Raw genomic sequence first — 14,018 nt, forward strand, 5'->3', positions numbered from 1 at the left:
TTTTTTTTTTTTTTTCAACTCGAGAGCCCTCCTCTCCGGTCTTCTCAAAGATTTCCGAATTCGGAAGACGAATGTGTCCCTCGTGTTTATAAAACGTGCCGATACCGTGTCGCAACGAACGGCTCGTCGACTAAGCTTTTCTATTTACTACCCTAGTAGAGATCACCGGCTTCCGGCGGGGATGCTTTTGGTCGTGCCGGCAGCCGCTTTTCGAAAACGTTCTTCCATAAATCGAACAAGACTCCAGCTGTCCCCTGACCGACGACGAATCGTCTTAACGAGACTAGGGTCCGGGCGAGACAAAACAGAGCTATTAGCGCGAAGAAGGGAAGAAGGGAGGAAAGTGTCACGGCTCGGTGTTAAGCGTGCGAACGGACAAGGAATCCTCTCAGCATCTGCTTTTTCGAATACCGGTGGATCGCGTGGGAACAGAACGCGAGGCCTAAGAAACGCATAGAGAAAGAGAGAAATTATTTCGATGCTCTTTATTCTATGCAAGCTGGTGCGAACAAACACGCGTGCACGTATACGTATGATATGTACATTCGACGTCGGTACTCGGGGTGCGATCGAAAACGCGAATTCGCGCGGTAAAATCGTCTCGATCGATCCTTCGCCGAGAGTTATCCGAGCTGGCACGACGACCGACCGGACGTCCCACGAGCCCATCGAAAAGTCGGTGTCGCAGCTAGCCACGGAAATTCCAGAGTCCGATTCGTCGACAGAATTAAGAGAGACGAGAACTCCTCGAGGCGGATGGTTAGGAACAGAGACACGTCCGATCGCGTCTAGGAACTTGATAAAAGCACTCGATTCTTTCGATACCGTTCTCCTCGGCTGTTACTGTTACTGTTACTGTTACTGTTACTGGTGCGAAGGATATCGATGGCCGTCGGTACTCGTACGAGCCGGACCGTTGATGCTTTGGACGATCATGTTTAGACGATCCAGGCTGCTCCCGCTGACCTGGAGCGACTGCGATTCCACCGTGTGCTCGAAACCTGCGGATCAACGCGAAAAACAATCGAGTAAGATAAGTACGGAATCACGACAGGTGGTTCGAACCGATGGACATCGAGCAAAGAGTTAGATTTCGAAATTCGTCGCTTCTTCTCGTTCCAAGGCTCAGCCTCTTCGTGCTCCGGAGCAAGCGCTAATTCGGTCGGTTTGCCCGATTCGTTGTTACAATCGCTCTTTCATTCGGTCTCATTAGCGAGAAACGCAACTGAGAGCACGACGAAATCTGGTCGCGACCGTCGCGACGACGACGTTGAAACTGTTCTTTGTTTTCGATCGCGCTTCGAATAGCCTGGTCGACGATCGAACCGTTTGACCGGAAGAAAGCTAGGAAAAGCGAGGATACGGGTAAACGAGAAAAGTAGAGAAAAAGGAGAGACGAGGAGAGGGCATTAGCGAATTCTGGACGCGGCAAGGTATGTATTTTCGACGCAAGTTCCGTCGCGTTTAAACGAGCGTTCCGCCGGCGAAAGGATGGCCCGGCGACGATGCGTCATACTAATGTACCGTGGCAATATATGGCACTTTCGAGCGGACAGAATTTTGCGCGTCCTTCGACGAGCGGGCTGATGATCTCGCCGGAAGGTTTCGATCCGACGCGACGAGTCAAGCCAAATCGAAAGGACTCCGTCTGGGAGGAGAACCTCCGTCGAGCAAGAGGACGGTTAATTAAAATAATCGCGGAGCACGCTAGTGGGACACGGTTCGGTAAATTCGTTGGCATCTGTTTGCTCGGCGAAAAGCACTTGTTTCTCGTTGTTGCAACCACGTCTATTCCTACCGAGCGGGCAGACTCTTTTTCCTCGCCTCGTAGCCTCCGACGTGGCGGAGGCGTTGCGCTACGATCATGAATTATAGGCTGCTGCGTCTAACGAGAGTCTCGTGCCACGAATCTTCATCCTCTCACCCTTGCCACCCCTTACCAACCCGTACTCGTTTCGTTTTCCTTCGCGTTTACGCGCCGGCCACCGCGAGAATATTATTTCCACCCGTGTCCACGCGAAACAACCGTGACGAAAGGCCTCACGGGGAGTAAACTAGTCTCGCGACCTAGCGCCACGGTGTACCATTCCATCTTCCTTCTCGTCGCCTTGAATTATGTTCCACGCTTGCCAATACTCGGGTATTCATTAACGCTAATTAATCTCGAGTTATTTTAATGGTCGGAATAGCGGGATTGCGCGCGCACCGATTCACTCTTGGCTCCGAGCGTTCGACGACGCGGACGACCATTGTCCCGGACGCGAAACATCGTTCTCCGCCGATCTTCGACAGGGAATTTTGTCGCGCACGGGGCTGCGTATCGCGTGTTACGCGAGGAGAGACGCGGCCACTCGTCTATTTTCGGAATGTAGGCCAATTAATTCCGCCACGTATTCGGTAGGTCAGAAAAAGGGAAAGTCGGGCGAAAATAAGCGTAAACCGAGGGTAAACCTAGAGATGCGATTCGCTTTTCCATGGAAAATTGTACGAAAGGTAGAGATCGCGTTCGAATGGGTAAGTGGTGAAACGAGAGACGAGAAGGGAGGAGAGACGGGAGAGGAGCGTCGCGACGCGTGGCGCGTGGCCGCGAGTCGCGACCGCCTGGTATCGGGAGGACGGCGTAGCAAACGTCGAGAGGAGCTCACGGGTGGGCTATCTATAGCAAGCCAGTGTAACCGAATAGAAACCGAGTGTCACTCAAGGGTGACAAAACTCATTAATACCGATCTGCTTAATGCTCCGTCTCGTGTCAGGCATTAATCTACTTAAAAATACCAGTAGATCGCGGAGCGATCTACGCTTTTGGATGCGAGCAGCAGGAGAGGAGCGACCGCTCCTTAATAGACGCTTCCTGTCTTTCCGCGCGTTTCAACGACCACGCGAACGAAAATTACCGTTTCGCGGATAGAATCTCACTCACCGTTGATGGGTTGAAACCTTGCCAAAGGGTCCGAGAATTGCCTCAGTCTTTCCGTCACGTATCGCGACGTGCCTGCATTCTGCAAAAAACAAGAAAACATGCCACTGCGATCATCGACATAGCGACTAGCGAGCTTCTGATTGTAGCGTTTCGCGTTTCGCGTTCCTCTCTGCATTCGATCGTTCGCGAAATGTAGGTCAATCGGAGCGCGTTCGGCTAGAGAGTCGGGCAAACGTCGCCTTTCCACAGGGTAGGGTGACGAGGGAAGAGGGTTACAGGAAGGAAGGAAGGAAGGAAGGAAGGAAGGGTGGGAGGGAAGCAAAAGATAAAGGACGCTTTTTTTTCACGGATCCATCAAACGAAAGGAGATGCGAACTGCCGAGGATATAGATCGCAAAAACCGTTCGAACCGAGAGGATCTGCCGCGTGACCATTGCGGACCGCGGCGTAACGCGCTCAACCACCCTTTCGCTTTCTTTCTTCCATTCATTCCTTCGCTCTGCCGACCACTAAACACACTCGGTACACATTTTATCCGAGTCGGTTTCCTTTATTTGTTTCGGCGCATCTATATGCAGCGTCGCGGCCAACTATTCTCGGAGTAAAAGCAGTTCCTCGCCGCGCTATCCATCGTCTCGCGTGGTGCGTGTTGCGTCCGTTCGTACACGCATCCACAACTTGTTACTATGATGTATTCCTCTGTCGAAGTCTCGGGACGTCGAAACGTCGTCGATGCTCGATGAAAACGCTAAGCCGTCTACGAGACGAGCTTGCAACGACGATAAAAGATAAAAGTCGACTGGAGGGCTTTTCGGTAGATGACGGCGGTGAAAAAACGAGAGAGAGAGAGAGAGAGAGAGAAGGAGAAGCGAAATCGAGGAGCTTTTATCGTAAAGTAGGATACGTTAACCGCCCCGTGTTCGTGGCTAAAACGGCTGCTTTAAATAAGCGCGGTGTTTGCTCTGGAAGATAGGTTTGCGTGTCCTCGATGCCGGAGGTCGATGCGAGTACTCTTCTTTCGCGACAGAATCTCTCGACCGTATAAAACGTCGAGTTTATCTGTTTGTCGCTCGTCGAACGTCCGGGAGCGTCGGGAATCATCGATTCGTTCGCTCCGCGTCTAATTTCTACCCTTCACGCCCCTTTCCTCTACCCCTTTCCGCCTCTCTAATATCTATACTGTCACTAAGGGTTCGTCCCGTATAATTTAAATAAACAAATATTTCTATCTCTCCGAAAATGATGAAAAGTATGCGAACAGAATCGAAATGAAATTTCGTTCGGAAAGGAAGGAAAGCAAGCGCGAGTACAGCGAGTCGAATCAATGCCCAGCATCGAGCTTATATTTAGCGAGAATACGAGCCGACTGCTTTGCGCGAAACACCAGGGAAATATATTTCATTGTATAATCCCCTGGTGAAGAATCCCCTCGAGAAACGGTTGGCTAACCCGCGAGTTTCTGTTTCTGCCGACCGCGATCATCCAGATTCTTCGATTTTTCATTTCTCTCTCGTCCTGTCCTTTGAACTGTCTTTCGACCATTATGTATACGCTTGTAAATCGCGAGTATTCGCGTTCGGACAAAGAAGAATACGTACCGAGTTCTCGGTTGAACCGTGATCCTGAGCCGGCGATGATCTGTTGGTCTGCAACAACGCTTCCAATCCTTCGATGTACTCTATCGCATTCCTCAGGATCTCCACTTTCGGTAGCCGTTGATTAGGATTGTTGCTGGTCCTTCTTTTTAATACTTCGAACGCCTCGTTCACCTGAAACGATCGCAACGATTGAGTGATGGAAAATAAATGTTAGATCAATGAGAGGCGACGCGACGCGACGCGACGCGACGCGACGGAGACGAGAGCGTTTCGAACCGACCTTCCTCAAGCGTCTCCTTTCTCGCAAGGTGGCCGCTTTCCTTCGATCGACGGTAACGGTTTTCTTTTTACAAGCTTTGCAAGCCCAGAGAAGGCATCTCCGAGGTCCGTGAGGCGAGGCTGTCGCGTCGAGCACCGCGTGCGGATGGGGCACGTGCTCGTTCGATTCGCTCTCGTTCGATTCGTTGTTCCTATCGTTCGGTTCGTTGGACTCGTTCGGCTCCGTCGAATCGTTACCCTCGTTGCTCTCCTCCGCCTCCACGGAAACCGATTCGAAATCCGCCGAAGCGTCCACCGACACGATCGACGACGCGTCCGAATCCAGCGCGTATCGAGGTGTTCGCGACCTATCGATCAAATTCACTATTTAATTCAACTCGTTTCCATTTCTCTGCCCGTCTTCCTTCCTTCCTTCCTTCCTTCCTTCCTTCCTTCCTTCCTCTCGTTCGATTTAAAGAAAAGATAACACGGTTGTATCACGAAGAAGAGTTGGCGCCGATTGGAATTGTTCCAGGTGGTTGACAACGCGAAGCTCGCGACCCAAGCGTTGCGACGAGTGATAAAGGTTAGCGGACGCGGCTAAAGAGATCTCGAAATACGAGGTGAAAATGGTTTAATGCCGCGATAAAGACGTCGCCGCGTTTACCCTCCTGATTGCGATGAGCGACGATACGATTTCCAGTTCCTCCTTGATTTCCACTCTGATTTGAAGCCCGAGTTAACTGGTAGGAAGACAGTAAGGAAGGAAGAACGAGCGGTTTAATTGGATCGTCGGAAGCGTACAAGTTTCGAAGCGGGAAAGAATCGCGTACCGGTAACGCTGCGAACTAGCCGATTCTAGCGCGAACGCGTTATCGCTCGTCTCGACGATGCTTCTCGTTGCTTCGTCCACGTTTCTCTCGGACAGGTATCCTTGCAGGTGGTAGTCGATCGATGGGTGTTCGATGGACGCGTAAGCGCGTCGGCGACGGTGATGATGGTGATGATGATAGTGATGATGATGCCGATGATGGTGGTAGCGATGATGACGGTTTTGAGTGTGGTGAGGGTGATGCCGAAGTTGCAGATGATGATGCCGATAAGCGTCGTAGGACTGTCTAGCGGCAACTTGACACGCGTAAGACACCGTATCCGTCACGAGGGTCATCGTATCGCGGCCGAGATCCGTCCTGGCGAACGATCGTGCTCGTCCGAAACGGAAGTCCAGGATAACTTTGCCCGAACGTTTATCTCGAAACTCGAGCGACTGTCATACCGAGCACGAGGTAACTTGGAAGAATGTCGCGAACATGGCGCCCGGGCCGGAAGAGGGACCCAAAAATCCTTCGAGATGGAGAGATCGGGACGAGGTCTGGTGTAAGATTGAACCGGCGGCGGGCTTTTCGGTAGCCGGCGGCGCGTGGCGGTAAAGCGTGCGCCAGCACGGGCCGTAAGTTCGTCCACGCTCGTCGACTTTCGTAGCCGGTCGTAAGCGTTCGCAATCGCACTCGCACTCGCACTCGCGTCGAAGCTTCCTCGACTCGGCCGAAACGCGCGCGTAGCCAACGACGTTCGAATACTTTACGAGCTACGTTTAGCGCTTGGTTACACCCAGATGGATTATTTTCGACCAGGAACCGACCAATTAGAGAGCGTGGAAATTCTCTGCTATCCATCGCCGTACCGCCTCCGTTCTTTCCTAACTAAACTCGAATTAGTGGCTGGCGAAATGTTGTCGGGGGGTGTGGTTTAATCGCCGATACCGCGTTTTCGCGTCTTCGAAACTTCTCTTCCGCGTTACTCCCGCGTCTCCGTTCGACCCGACTCACCCCTATCCGCCACGATCGCGCCAATGTCAATATTTCGATACATTGCCTCTTAGTCGGACCGATTGAAATCCTAGAACGGTGAAACGGAAGAAAAGGAATAGATATAGATATAGATATAGATATAGATATAAAAGAGGAATCCGAGGATTTCCGACCACGTTCTTCGGATAGTTCAGATCGACCTTGAACCGATAACCCGTTTACCTACATAAGAAAAGAAACGCGATACCGTAGCCGAAGCCTCTGAATCGTTATGGATAATAAAAGGCGGGAGAATGGAGGCGGAAAGCGAGGTTAACGAAAAGAAAACGATGGATCGATGGAGAAACAAATTTCTAAAGTATAGCAAACGCGTGGATCGTATTGTTGGTGGGATAGCAAGGATGACGATCTCCGGATACGGTTGATCTCTCTGAACATCCGTGGGGTCACGCGCGCATCGGCCGCGTTGTCGAATGGAATACGTAAGCCGTAAGCGGAGAGAGGAAGCAGGGATGGGGGAGGAGGAGGGTGAGGGTGTAGAGGTGGCGGTGAGGGCGGCGGTGGTGTATCGCACCCCCGTAAACGGGACGGTTCTCGTGAAATCTCGGAACAACTCGGAGGCGATCGTGTCGAAAACGAAGAGGGAGGAAGGCGCAAGGCGGACGATCCAGATACGAGAAGCGAGACGAAAAACGGGTCACTCTCTCCTCCTTTCAGGATTCGGTGCCGGCTGGGATACCTACATCCGCCAAAGCTGAAAGTTCACGAAAGGGCAATGCCTCGCCCATTTTTATGGCGAAACGCGTCCCCGACGAAAATCAACCGCGTTCACGCGTTTGTCTCCTAGCAATTTTCTACCAAAGGTCAACCGACGTTTTCCGTCCTACATATCCTACAAATATTCCTGCTCGAGATAAAGCAAGCGGATCGAAATGGTTGTCAGCTGCACAGGGGGTAGTAGAAGCGCGAAGGGATGGGCTGCAGCCGGATATGGAAAAGGCTCGCTCGCGCGCGCGTCACCGCCACCCTCTCCGCGTCGTTGTGTGTGTGTGTGTACGAAAGAGAACGAGGCAGAACAACGAAGGGTCGGGGAGGATAACGATGATCGGTGAAAAGGAGAGGAAAGGTAAAACGTGGCGGGAAGGGAGGCGAAGGGGAAAGCAGAGAAAAGCTTGGAACGCGGGGTGAGAGAGCGTAAGGCGTAAGGGAAAGAGAGAGGAGAGAGTGGTGCAGCAAAGTGGCGAGGAGCGGAGAAGAGAGGAGAGGAGATTAGAGCAGCGGACCAAAAGGAAAGAGGGTGGTAGTGTTAAGGGAGAGGGAGAGGGTTGGTGCGAGGAAGATGGAGAAGGTCGGTGGGATAACAGGAGGGAGAAAGGGGTGTTGGGGTAGGAGAGGAAAGGAGAAGAGAGGAATCGGTCGGGTCGTGCGTTGCGGGCTGCTGCGGCTCGGGCGCGACAGTTCTAACCCGACCATTGCCGGTTGATTTTCGCGAGCACCGAGCACGGGGAGAAGGTTGTCCCCCCGCCCCGACGCGACGGTCGGACGATCGGACGGTCGTACGGTCGAGCCGTTGATCCGTTCGCGGTCCGCGACCCTTCGACAACGCGGTCTCGTCTTCTCGTCTTCTTCTCGATCGCTTTCCGTCGCGTTTCGTTTTTCGATAACACCCTCTCGATTCGCGACGATACCCAACGGGCGAGGCGACGGAAGAAACACGGACGTCAAAGGAACAAAGAGAAGAAAGGGAAGAAGAGTGGAGTGGAGGAGGGGCGGCAAACGATAAAGGGAGAAGGAAACGTTTTCGTACGGCGGAACATCGAGCTACGGCATGTGGAAACGCGTTGAACCAAACGAGATCGTCGTCGTTCTTTCTTCTCCCGCGAGGACAAAACGTCATTGCGCGCGTTCGACTCTCAAGCGTTTTCCACTATTTCACTCGAGACGGACGCCGAATTTCAATCCCGAGCTTTTATACGCTCCGTCGAACCAACGTAGAAAATCATCGCCGACACGATTTTCGACGCTGATCTCGATCGCCGCTACGATTCCCAGCCGATTCCTCCCTTTAGAATTGGCTTGTTCAACAATTTAATCGCCGCGAGACGAGCCGACCCGCGAAACCAACACGGACGCGACGTAATCGACTCGAGAAAGGGTTAAAGCGTCTGTTAAATCAAGAGAAACGGTCCCGTGGAAATTCGCGCGCGTTTCTCGTGCGCGCGAAACGAAATTGGCAATGGCATAGGGGGTGGGGGATGAAGTCGCGTTATTACCGAACGTGTTCGGCGGTTTTGCTCGAACCTTTAGTACCACTGTGTTCGATACCAAATAGCCATTATCTCTATCAAATATACGTATATGTATCGTTATAGTGTCATAGATTATACGATGTTACTCGTTGAACGATAGAACGAAATTAATAATAATAAAAAAAAAAGCGCCGGACGCTAAAAAAAGAATAAAAACCGAAATCGAATCGAAACTGAATCGCTGCCGCGTGGATGATTGACGGATCGGTGGTTCGTCTTGTCTGCCCGTACGCTTTCGACTCGCGCTACCTCTCGCACCCGTCCTACGTCGTTTCCAATCTCGATCCCGATCCTAATCCCAGATCCAGCCCGTAATCACGGTTACCGTGACCGTGCTCCTCCTCCTCTTCACCCGCCTTTCCCGGTAATCGCAGTATTTCTTCACGGTGCTCAATTAAACGCAAGTACAAAAGAAAAAGAGAACGCGCAAAAACAGAAGCTATTTTTTCCGAATCGCGCAAATACAATTAACTCCGTCGACGTGGAAAATCTCTGTCCAAAAGCAACCTCGACGAAACAGGCCGGGAAAAGAGCTCTACCTCGAATACCTTTTACTACTCGACGCTACGTATTTTCTTTCGGTCCTCTCTCCGATATCTCGTCGTACCCGGGGAATCACGGCGAATCGAGATCGCGACGGAGCGGTGCACCGATCGAGCCGATGAAACGCAAAGCGGCCCATCTCCGCGATACGAGGAAAAGCCGCGTCGCGTCGAGTTGACGACATCGGGAAACTGTGGAGGATCGAGCCACGCGATCGAGACGATGCCCGTGAAAGCCCGCTCGGAAAACCTATTGCCCCGAGAGAAAAGTAACGAGGATAAACAAACGTAGCCATGTCATGGGAATCTATATCTTCGAGAGATTATCTCGGGCAAGTATCGATTCGATCGTGAACAACCGATCGGTATGGAACGCGACGCGACGCGACGCGACTGGCTTAAAGCGGTGGAAAGGCGGTAGGTGTAAAAGCAAGCGCAACGGCGAAGGGAAACGGAAGGAAACGACGGGAAAGAAAATGGAACGGAAACGAAGGGAAACGGGAGGGGCGATTGTCGCGAGTGCCGCGGTGCTCGCCAACTCGGTATATAGGTCAGCAAAAGAGGTCACAGGTGCCTCGCCCACAACGACTAGCAGCTACCAGCTCGTCCCGTCCGTCTCGAGCTGGCAAACCTTTAGGATCCTTTGCTGTCTCCTGCAATCGAACCGAACCGAACCGAACCGCACCGCACCGCCTTTCCAACGCGATCCGAGTTCAACAACGTTGCTCTCGATATTTCGAATATTGTCGTATTACGTAAGATCTTGACCGCGTCTGGTCGCGTTTCGTCGCGTTGCACCGCGGTGCGCCACGCCGATGGAACGAAATCTTGGCGACGAACGTTCGACAGCCAAAACCGATCGTTCTTTGCTGTTCACAGCGGTCCGGCCAGCCATCAGTTATCGGCGACCGCTCTGTTGGGTAGTCCGGACGGATCGCGACATCCTTTGGACGTATGCGAGTTCACCGAGGAGGATTATCGGCACCAGGGTTCGAACGGAAACGGCCACTACCAGAACGGCAGGTCCGGGTCTGGTTTGTGGGAATGTCTGATAGGATGCAGACGTCGTTTGGATCAGCATATGGCTCGAAGACGGGTAAATAACGATGACGCGCAATCTCGCGTAACCTTCCTCCACGACTTGCTTTGCTTTGCTGCTTTTTTTTAACCCGTTCTCGTTCCGCGGCCTCGACGGACGCTCTTTCTCGGTCATTGCCGAGCGTGCACGCCGTTACGGATCAGACGCACGCGACCCGTGGCCTTCCGATCGCGCCGCACCGTCCGTGAAATCGATTCGTGTTCGCGCGTTCGCGTGACTAAACAATCACAACCTTCGCGCCGATAAAACAAGAGGAAAGTGGACGGCTTGATTTCCGGTTGATCGGGAAATTGCGTTATCGTCGACGCTCGATCACCCTTCTTAACGTTCTACCCCTCCTCGAGGTCGATCCAACCTATTTATATCGCGCGGGATCGTTGGATCTTAAACCATCGGTTGAGGAAGTTCAAGGACGAATCGATACGACGTTTAGCGTTTACCCTGAAACGCAACCTTGCTCGTTAATTAAAAATACCGATTCCTTTTTTGCTCCAGGTGGAACAAGGCTTGAAACTGTACCGCGCCCACAAACAACAGGCCGCTGTTCGAAAATGGAGGGGCGCTTTGAAAAACATCAGACAACGGGAAGACAAATTTGCTCTTCTCGGCTATCTGTATCAAGCTTACATGGACTGGGGAAAGTACAGGTATCGGTATTCTATACCGTCGGTCTTCGAGTCCACTCGTCGAATTAGCGACGCGAGAGGAACGCGTAGTACCTACCGTCTTCTTTCCCTGAATATAGAATATAGGCTAACGCGGCCTCCACTTTTGCACCGTATTTGCATCGTATAATTAATGCGGTACGACCTCTCTGCTGTTGCGCGTTTCGTCACTGCTTCGAATAAATTAATCTAAACGTGCTTTGCGAAGAACGAAAAAAGAACGAATTTATACATAATCCTTAAATTCGAATCTACGAAGCAGGAAGAGAGAAAAGAGCTTAATAGAGAGATCGTAACCGAAAGATAGTGTGTTTGGTTAACCGGGTGAAAGAGTCGGAAGAAGCTCGAAGATCCTTGACACGGTAACGAAGCGTTTCCGTTTCCGTTTCCGTTTCCGTTTCCGTCGGTTTCTCGAAACGAAACGCGACAAGAACCCGTGAACTTTACTCGTTAAATAAGGATAAAGGAAAGAGAAATCGCGTCGTTTCAGGGATAGCATCGACTTTGGCCACAAACAATTGTGCATCTCCGAGGAGCTGGACTCGCCTAACATGCGTGCAGAGGCATACTTGAATTTGGCGAGGGCACACGAAAGATTGGGCGCGCTCGATAGAGCCTTGGATTACGCGAGACACAGGTACTCGATTTTATTTTACCTACTTCCGAAAGAATGTAATCGTTATCGTAAATCCTACGCCTTTGCGTAGTTTGTACAACGAATGCGATCAGTGCGCGACCGCTGGACTGGTTCATCTGACGGTAGGCAGAGTCCACTTGGAACTGGCTGGATTTTGCAAAGCTTTGGAAGCGTTTCAGAGAGCGCACAAAATTGCCCATTCCATTCAAGACCCCTCGCTGGAGTTACAAGTAAGCCGATTCATTTTCGAAAGGCAAGATGATCGGCAAGGGATTACATTAAATCGGTGTTCGATTCATAGGTATACGTTGGTCTGTCGGAGTTGTTCTGCAGATTGCACGACGCGGATAAAAGCGCGAGATACGCCGCACGGGCGTACGATCTCTCGAGGAGTTTACAATTGGGCGATTTGAATTCGCGCCATCACAGGGCGGCCTTGCTGCAAATGGCCGCGGCGCTTCGAAAAAAGGGCGAACTCGGTGACGCCCACGACTATTGCTCGGTAAGTATTAAGTAAAGCTTTCTGTTGCAAAAGTTTGATCGTTTAATTGGTACAGGAGGCAACGCGACTCTCGCTAGTTTCCGGGGATCAAGCCAGCTATGCCCGAAGTATACGAATAATGGGGGATATTTATCGGAAAAAATCCGACATAAACGTAAGTTGAGCGGGAATATCGCGCGTACCGTCGTCGTAATTTTTCTATTACGCATATTATAGAAAGCGTTTCGGCAATACGAAAGCGCGATGGGTTCCGCGGCAGCGACCGGCGATCGCCTCTGCCAAATGGAGGCGATGGACGGTGCCGCGAGATGTCTCGAAGCCCTTCGACTTCAGCATAAAATATGCAATTGTCGTCCCCTAGAGTTCAACACGAGACTACTCGAAGTTGCTGGATCGGTCGGTGCTAAGGTAAAACGACACCTACCCCTATTAATCGATTATAGAATCGTAATTATACATACTTGTTTCATAGTTCCTGGTGCGAACCGTGAGATCAAGGCTCTCGCGGATTTACGGTTCCCTCGGTGACGAAGAACAAAAGGCCCATCACGAAAGATTAGCCGCGGCGATGGAGGAAGACTTGGAGTTGCGATGCGGTAGCTGCAACGAGCCGTTCGGTCTCGAGGCCGATTCCTTGGAGGCGCTTCCCTGCTCTCACATATTGCACGCCAGGTGAAACGAACGTTACAGCGTACATAAGTACATACGTACAACGTGATCATTGAAACGAACAATAAAACACAGTGTCGATTTGTGTTCCGTTCCATTCCACTTTACTTCCGTTCCCTTCTGTTCCCTTCCGTTCCATTCCCATTCCGTTCCATTCCTATTCCGTTCTATTCCCATTCCGTTCCGTTCCGTTCCGTTCCGTTCCGTTCCGCTCCGTTCCGTTCCGTTTCGATTCCCTCCGCGGCCCGTGTAATCGAGACACGCGTGATTTACAGGTGCGCATACGACATCTTGAAGAGACGCGACAAGAAGAAGAAACGTCTGTGTCCCGACTGTCACAAGTCCGTTAGTTCACGATTGTACCTGCATTGCGAAGACCCTCACGGCATGAGTACTTTGAATCATAGTTCCTTGAGTCTGGCGTCGTTGAGAGCCAGCAGTCTAGCCACGCTAGACGATTGTCACGCTGCCACGAGCAGCGTTTAAACGCGGTATCTGTTCGAAATCTGTTCGGATATCGTTCGGACGAAATGCTCCTTTCTACGCGGTCATCGATGACACGATTGTCTCACGCGCATACGCGTGCCCCGATTCCGACGCGAATGAAAACACCCGCACGAAACCTGGTGACGATCGTTAACCACGAGCACGGCAAACGATCTCTGCTCAAACTATGCGGTGTATACGCGCGATTAAGCTTGCGCAATCTGCCAATTAACGATTAGCATTTAACGTTATATAACGCGGATCACCGATCGTTTCACTATTCAATTAGGATGAAGAAATTTTAAGGAAACTAGCACAATTCGATGAAAATTAATGGCAATAAAACTGCACATTCTGTTCACTTGTCTTCTATAATCATTTCCCTCCTTCTTCGTTTTCTATACTAGAATAAAATGAACTGATAGTTTACCTTCGCCTAAGTTAAAAAGTAACTACGTTTTACAAACCTGAATTACAAGTGGAGAAACGTGGAGATGAAAAATTCTTCATCTGTGTCAGCTT

General features: G+C 51.3%; 2 protein-coding genes across 2 annotated transcripts; one reads left to right on the forward strand and one right to left on the reverse strand.

The window, feature by feature from the left end:
- Window positions 1-470: 470 nt before the first annotated feature.
- LOC114873680 (transcription factor SUM-1) lies at window positions 471-6,146 on the reverse strand. The gene is made up of 5 exons (XM_029182274.2): window positions 5,610-6,146; window positions 4,799-5,144; window positions 4,519-4,689; window positions 2,921-2,999; window positions 471-1,001 (listed from the first exon to the last, which is right to left on the reverse strand). The coding sequence occupies exons 1-5, from the start codon at window positions 5,942-5,944 to the stop codon at window positions 865-867; spliced, it is 1,068 nt and encodes a 355-aa protein (XP_029038107.2). The 5' UTR covers window positions 5,945-6,146; the 3' UTR covers window positions 471-864.
- Window positions 6,147-7,994: 1,848 nt separating this feature from the next.
- On the forward strand, window positions 7,995-13,857 carry LOC114873673 (43 kDa receptor-associated protein of the synapse homolog). Its single transcript, XM_029182260.2, has 10 exons — window positions 7,995-9,770; window positions 10,318-10,534; window positions 11,033-11,184; window positions 11,693-11,839; window positions 11,910-12,069; window positions 12,141-12,341; window positions 12,397-12,495; window positions 12,558-12,749; window positions 12,814-13,013; window positions 13,286-13,857. The coding sequence occupies exons 1-10, from the start codon at window positions 9,733-9,735 to the stop codon at window positions 13,494-13,496; spliced, it is 1,617 nt and encodes a 538-aa protein (XP_029038093.1). The 5' UTR covers window positions 7,995-9,732; the 3' UTR covers window positions 13,497-13,857.
- Window positions 13,858-14,018: the final 161 nt, after the last annotated feature.

This window comes from Osmia bicornis, chromosome 13 (assembly GCF_907164935.1).
Source record: "Osmia bicornis bicornis chromosome 13, iOsmBic2.1, whole genome shotgun sequence".
NCBI classification, from domain to species: Eukaryota; Metazoa; Arthropoda; class Insecta; order Hymenoptera; family Megachilidae; genus Osmia; species Osmia bicornis.

What these genes read in the sequence shown, in the direction of transcription:
- LOC114873680 (XM_029182274.2), bottom strand. Translation starts at nt 5,944, where the DNA reads ATGACCCTCGTGACGGATACGGTGTCTTACGCGTGTCAAGTTGCCGCT. An exon ending in AAAGGAGACGCTTGAGGAAG is followed by an intron (nt 4,690 to 4,798) that starts GTCGGTTCGAAA and finishes CGATCGTTTCAG; the next exon opens with GTGAACGAGGCGTTCGAAGT. An exon ending in AAGGTTTCAACCCATCAACG is followed by an intron (nt 1,002 to 2,920) that starts GTGAGTGAGATT and finishes GTTGATCCGCAG; the next exon opens with GTTTCGAGCACACGGTGGAA.
- LOC114873673 (XM_029182260.2), top strand. Translation starts at nt 9,733, where the DNA reads ATGTCATGGGAATCTATATCTTCGAGAGATTATCTCGG. An exon ending in ATGGACTGGGGAAAGTACAG is followed by an intron (nt 11,185 to 11,692) that starts GTATCGGTATTC and finishes GCGTCGTTTCAG; the next exon opens with GGATAGCATCGACTTTGGCC. An exon ending in CTGGATCGGTCGGTGCTAAG is followed by an intron (nt 12,750 to 12,813) that starts GTAAAACGACAC and finishes CTTGTTTCATAG; the next exon opens with TTCCTGGTGCGAACCGTGAG.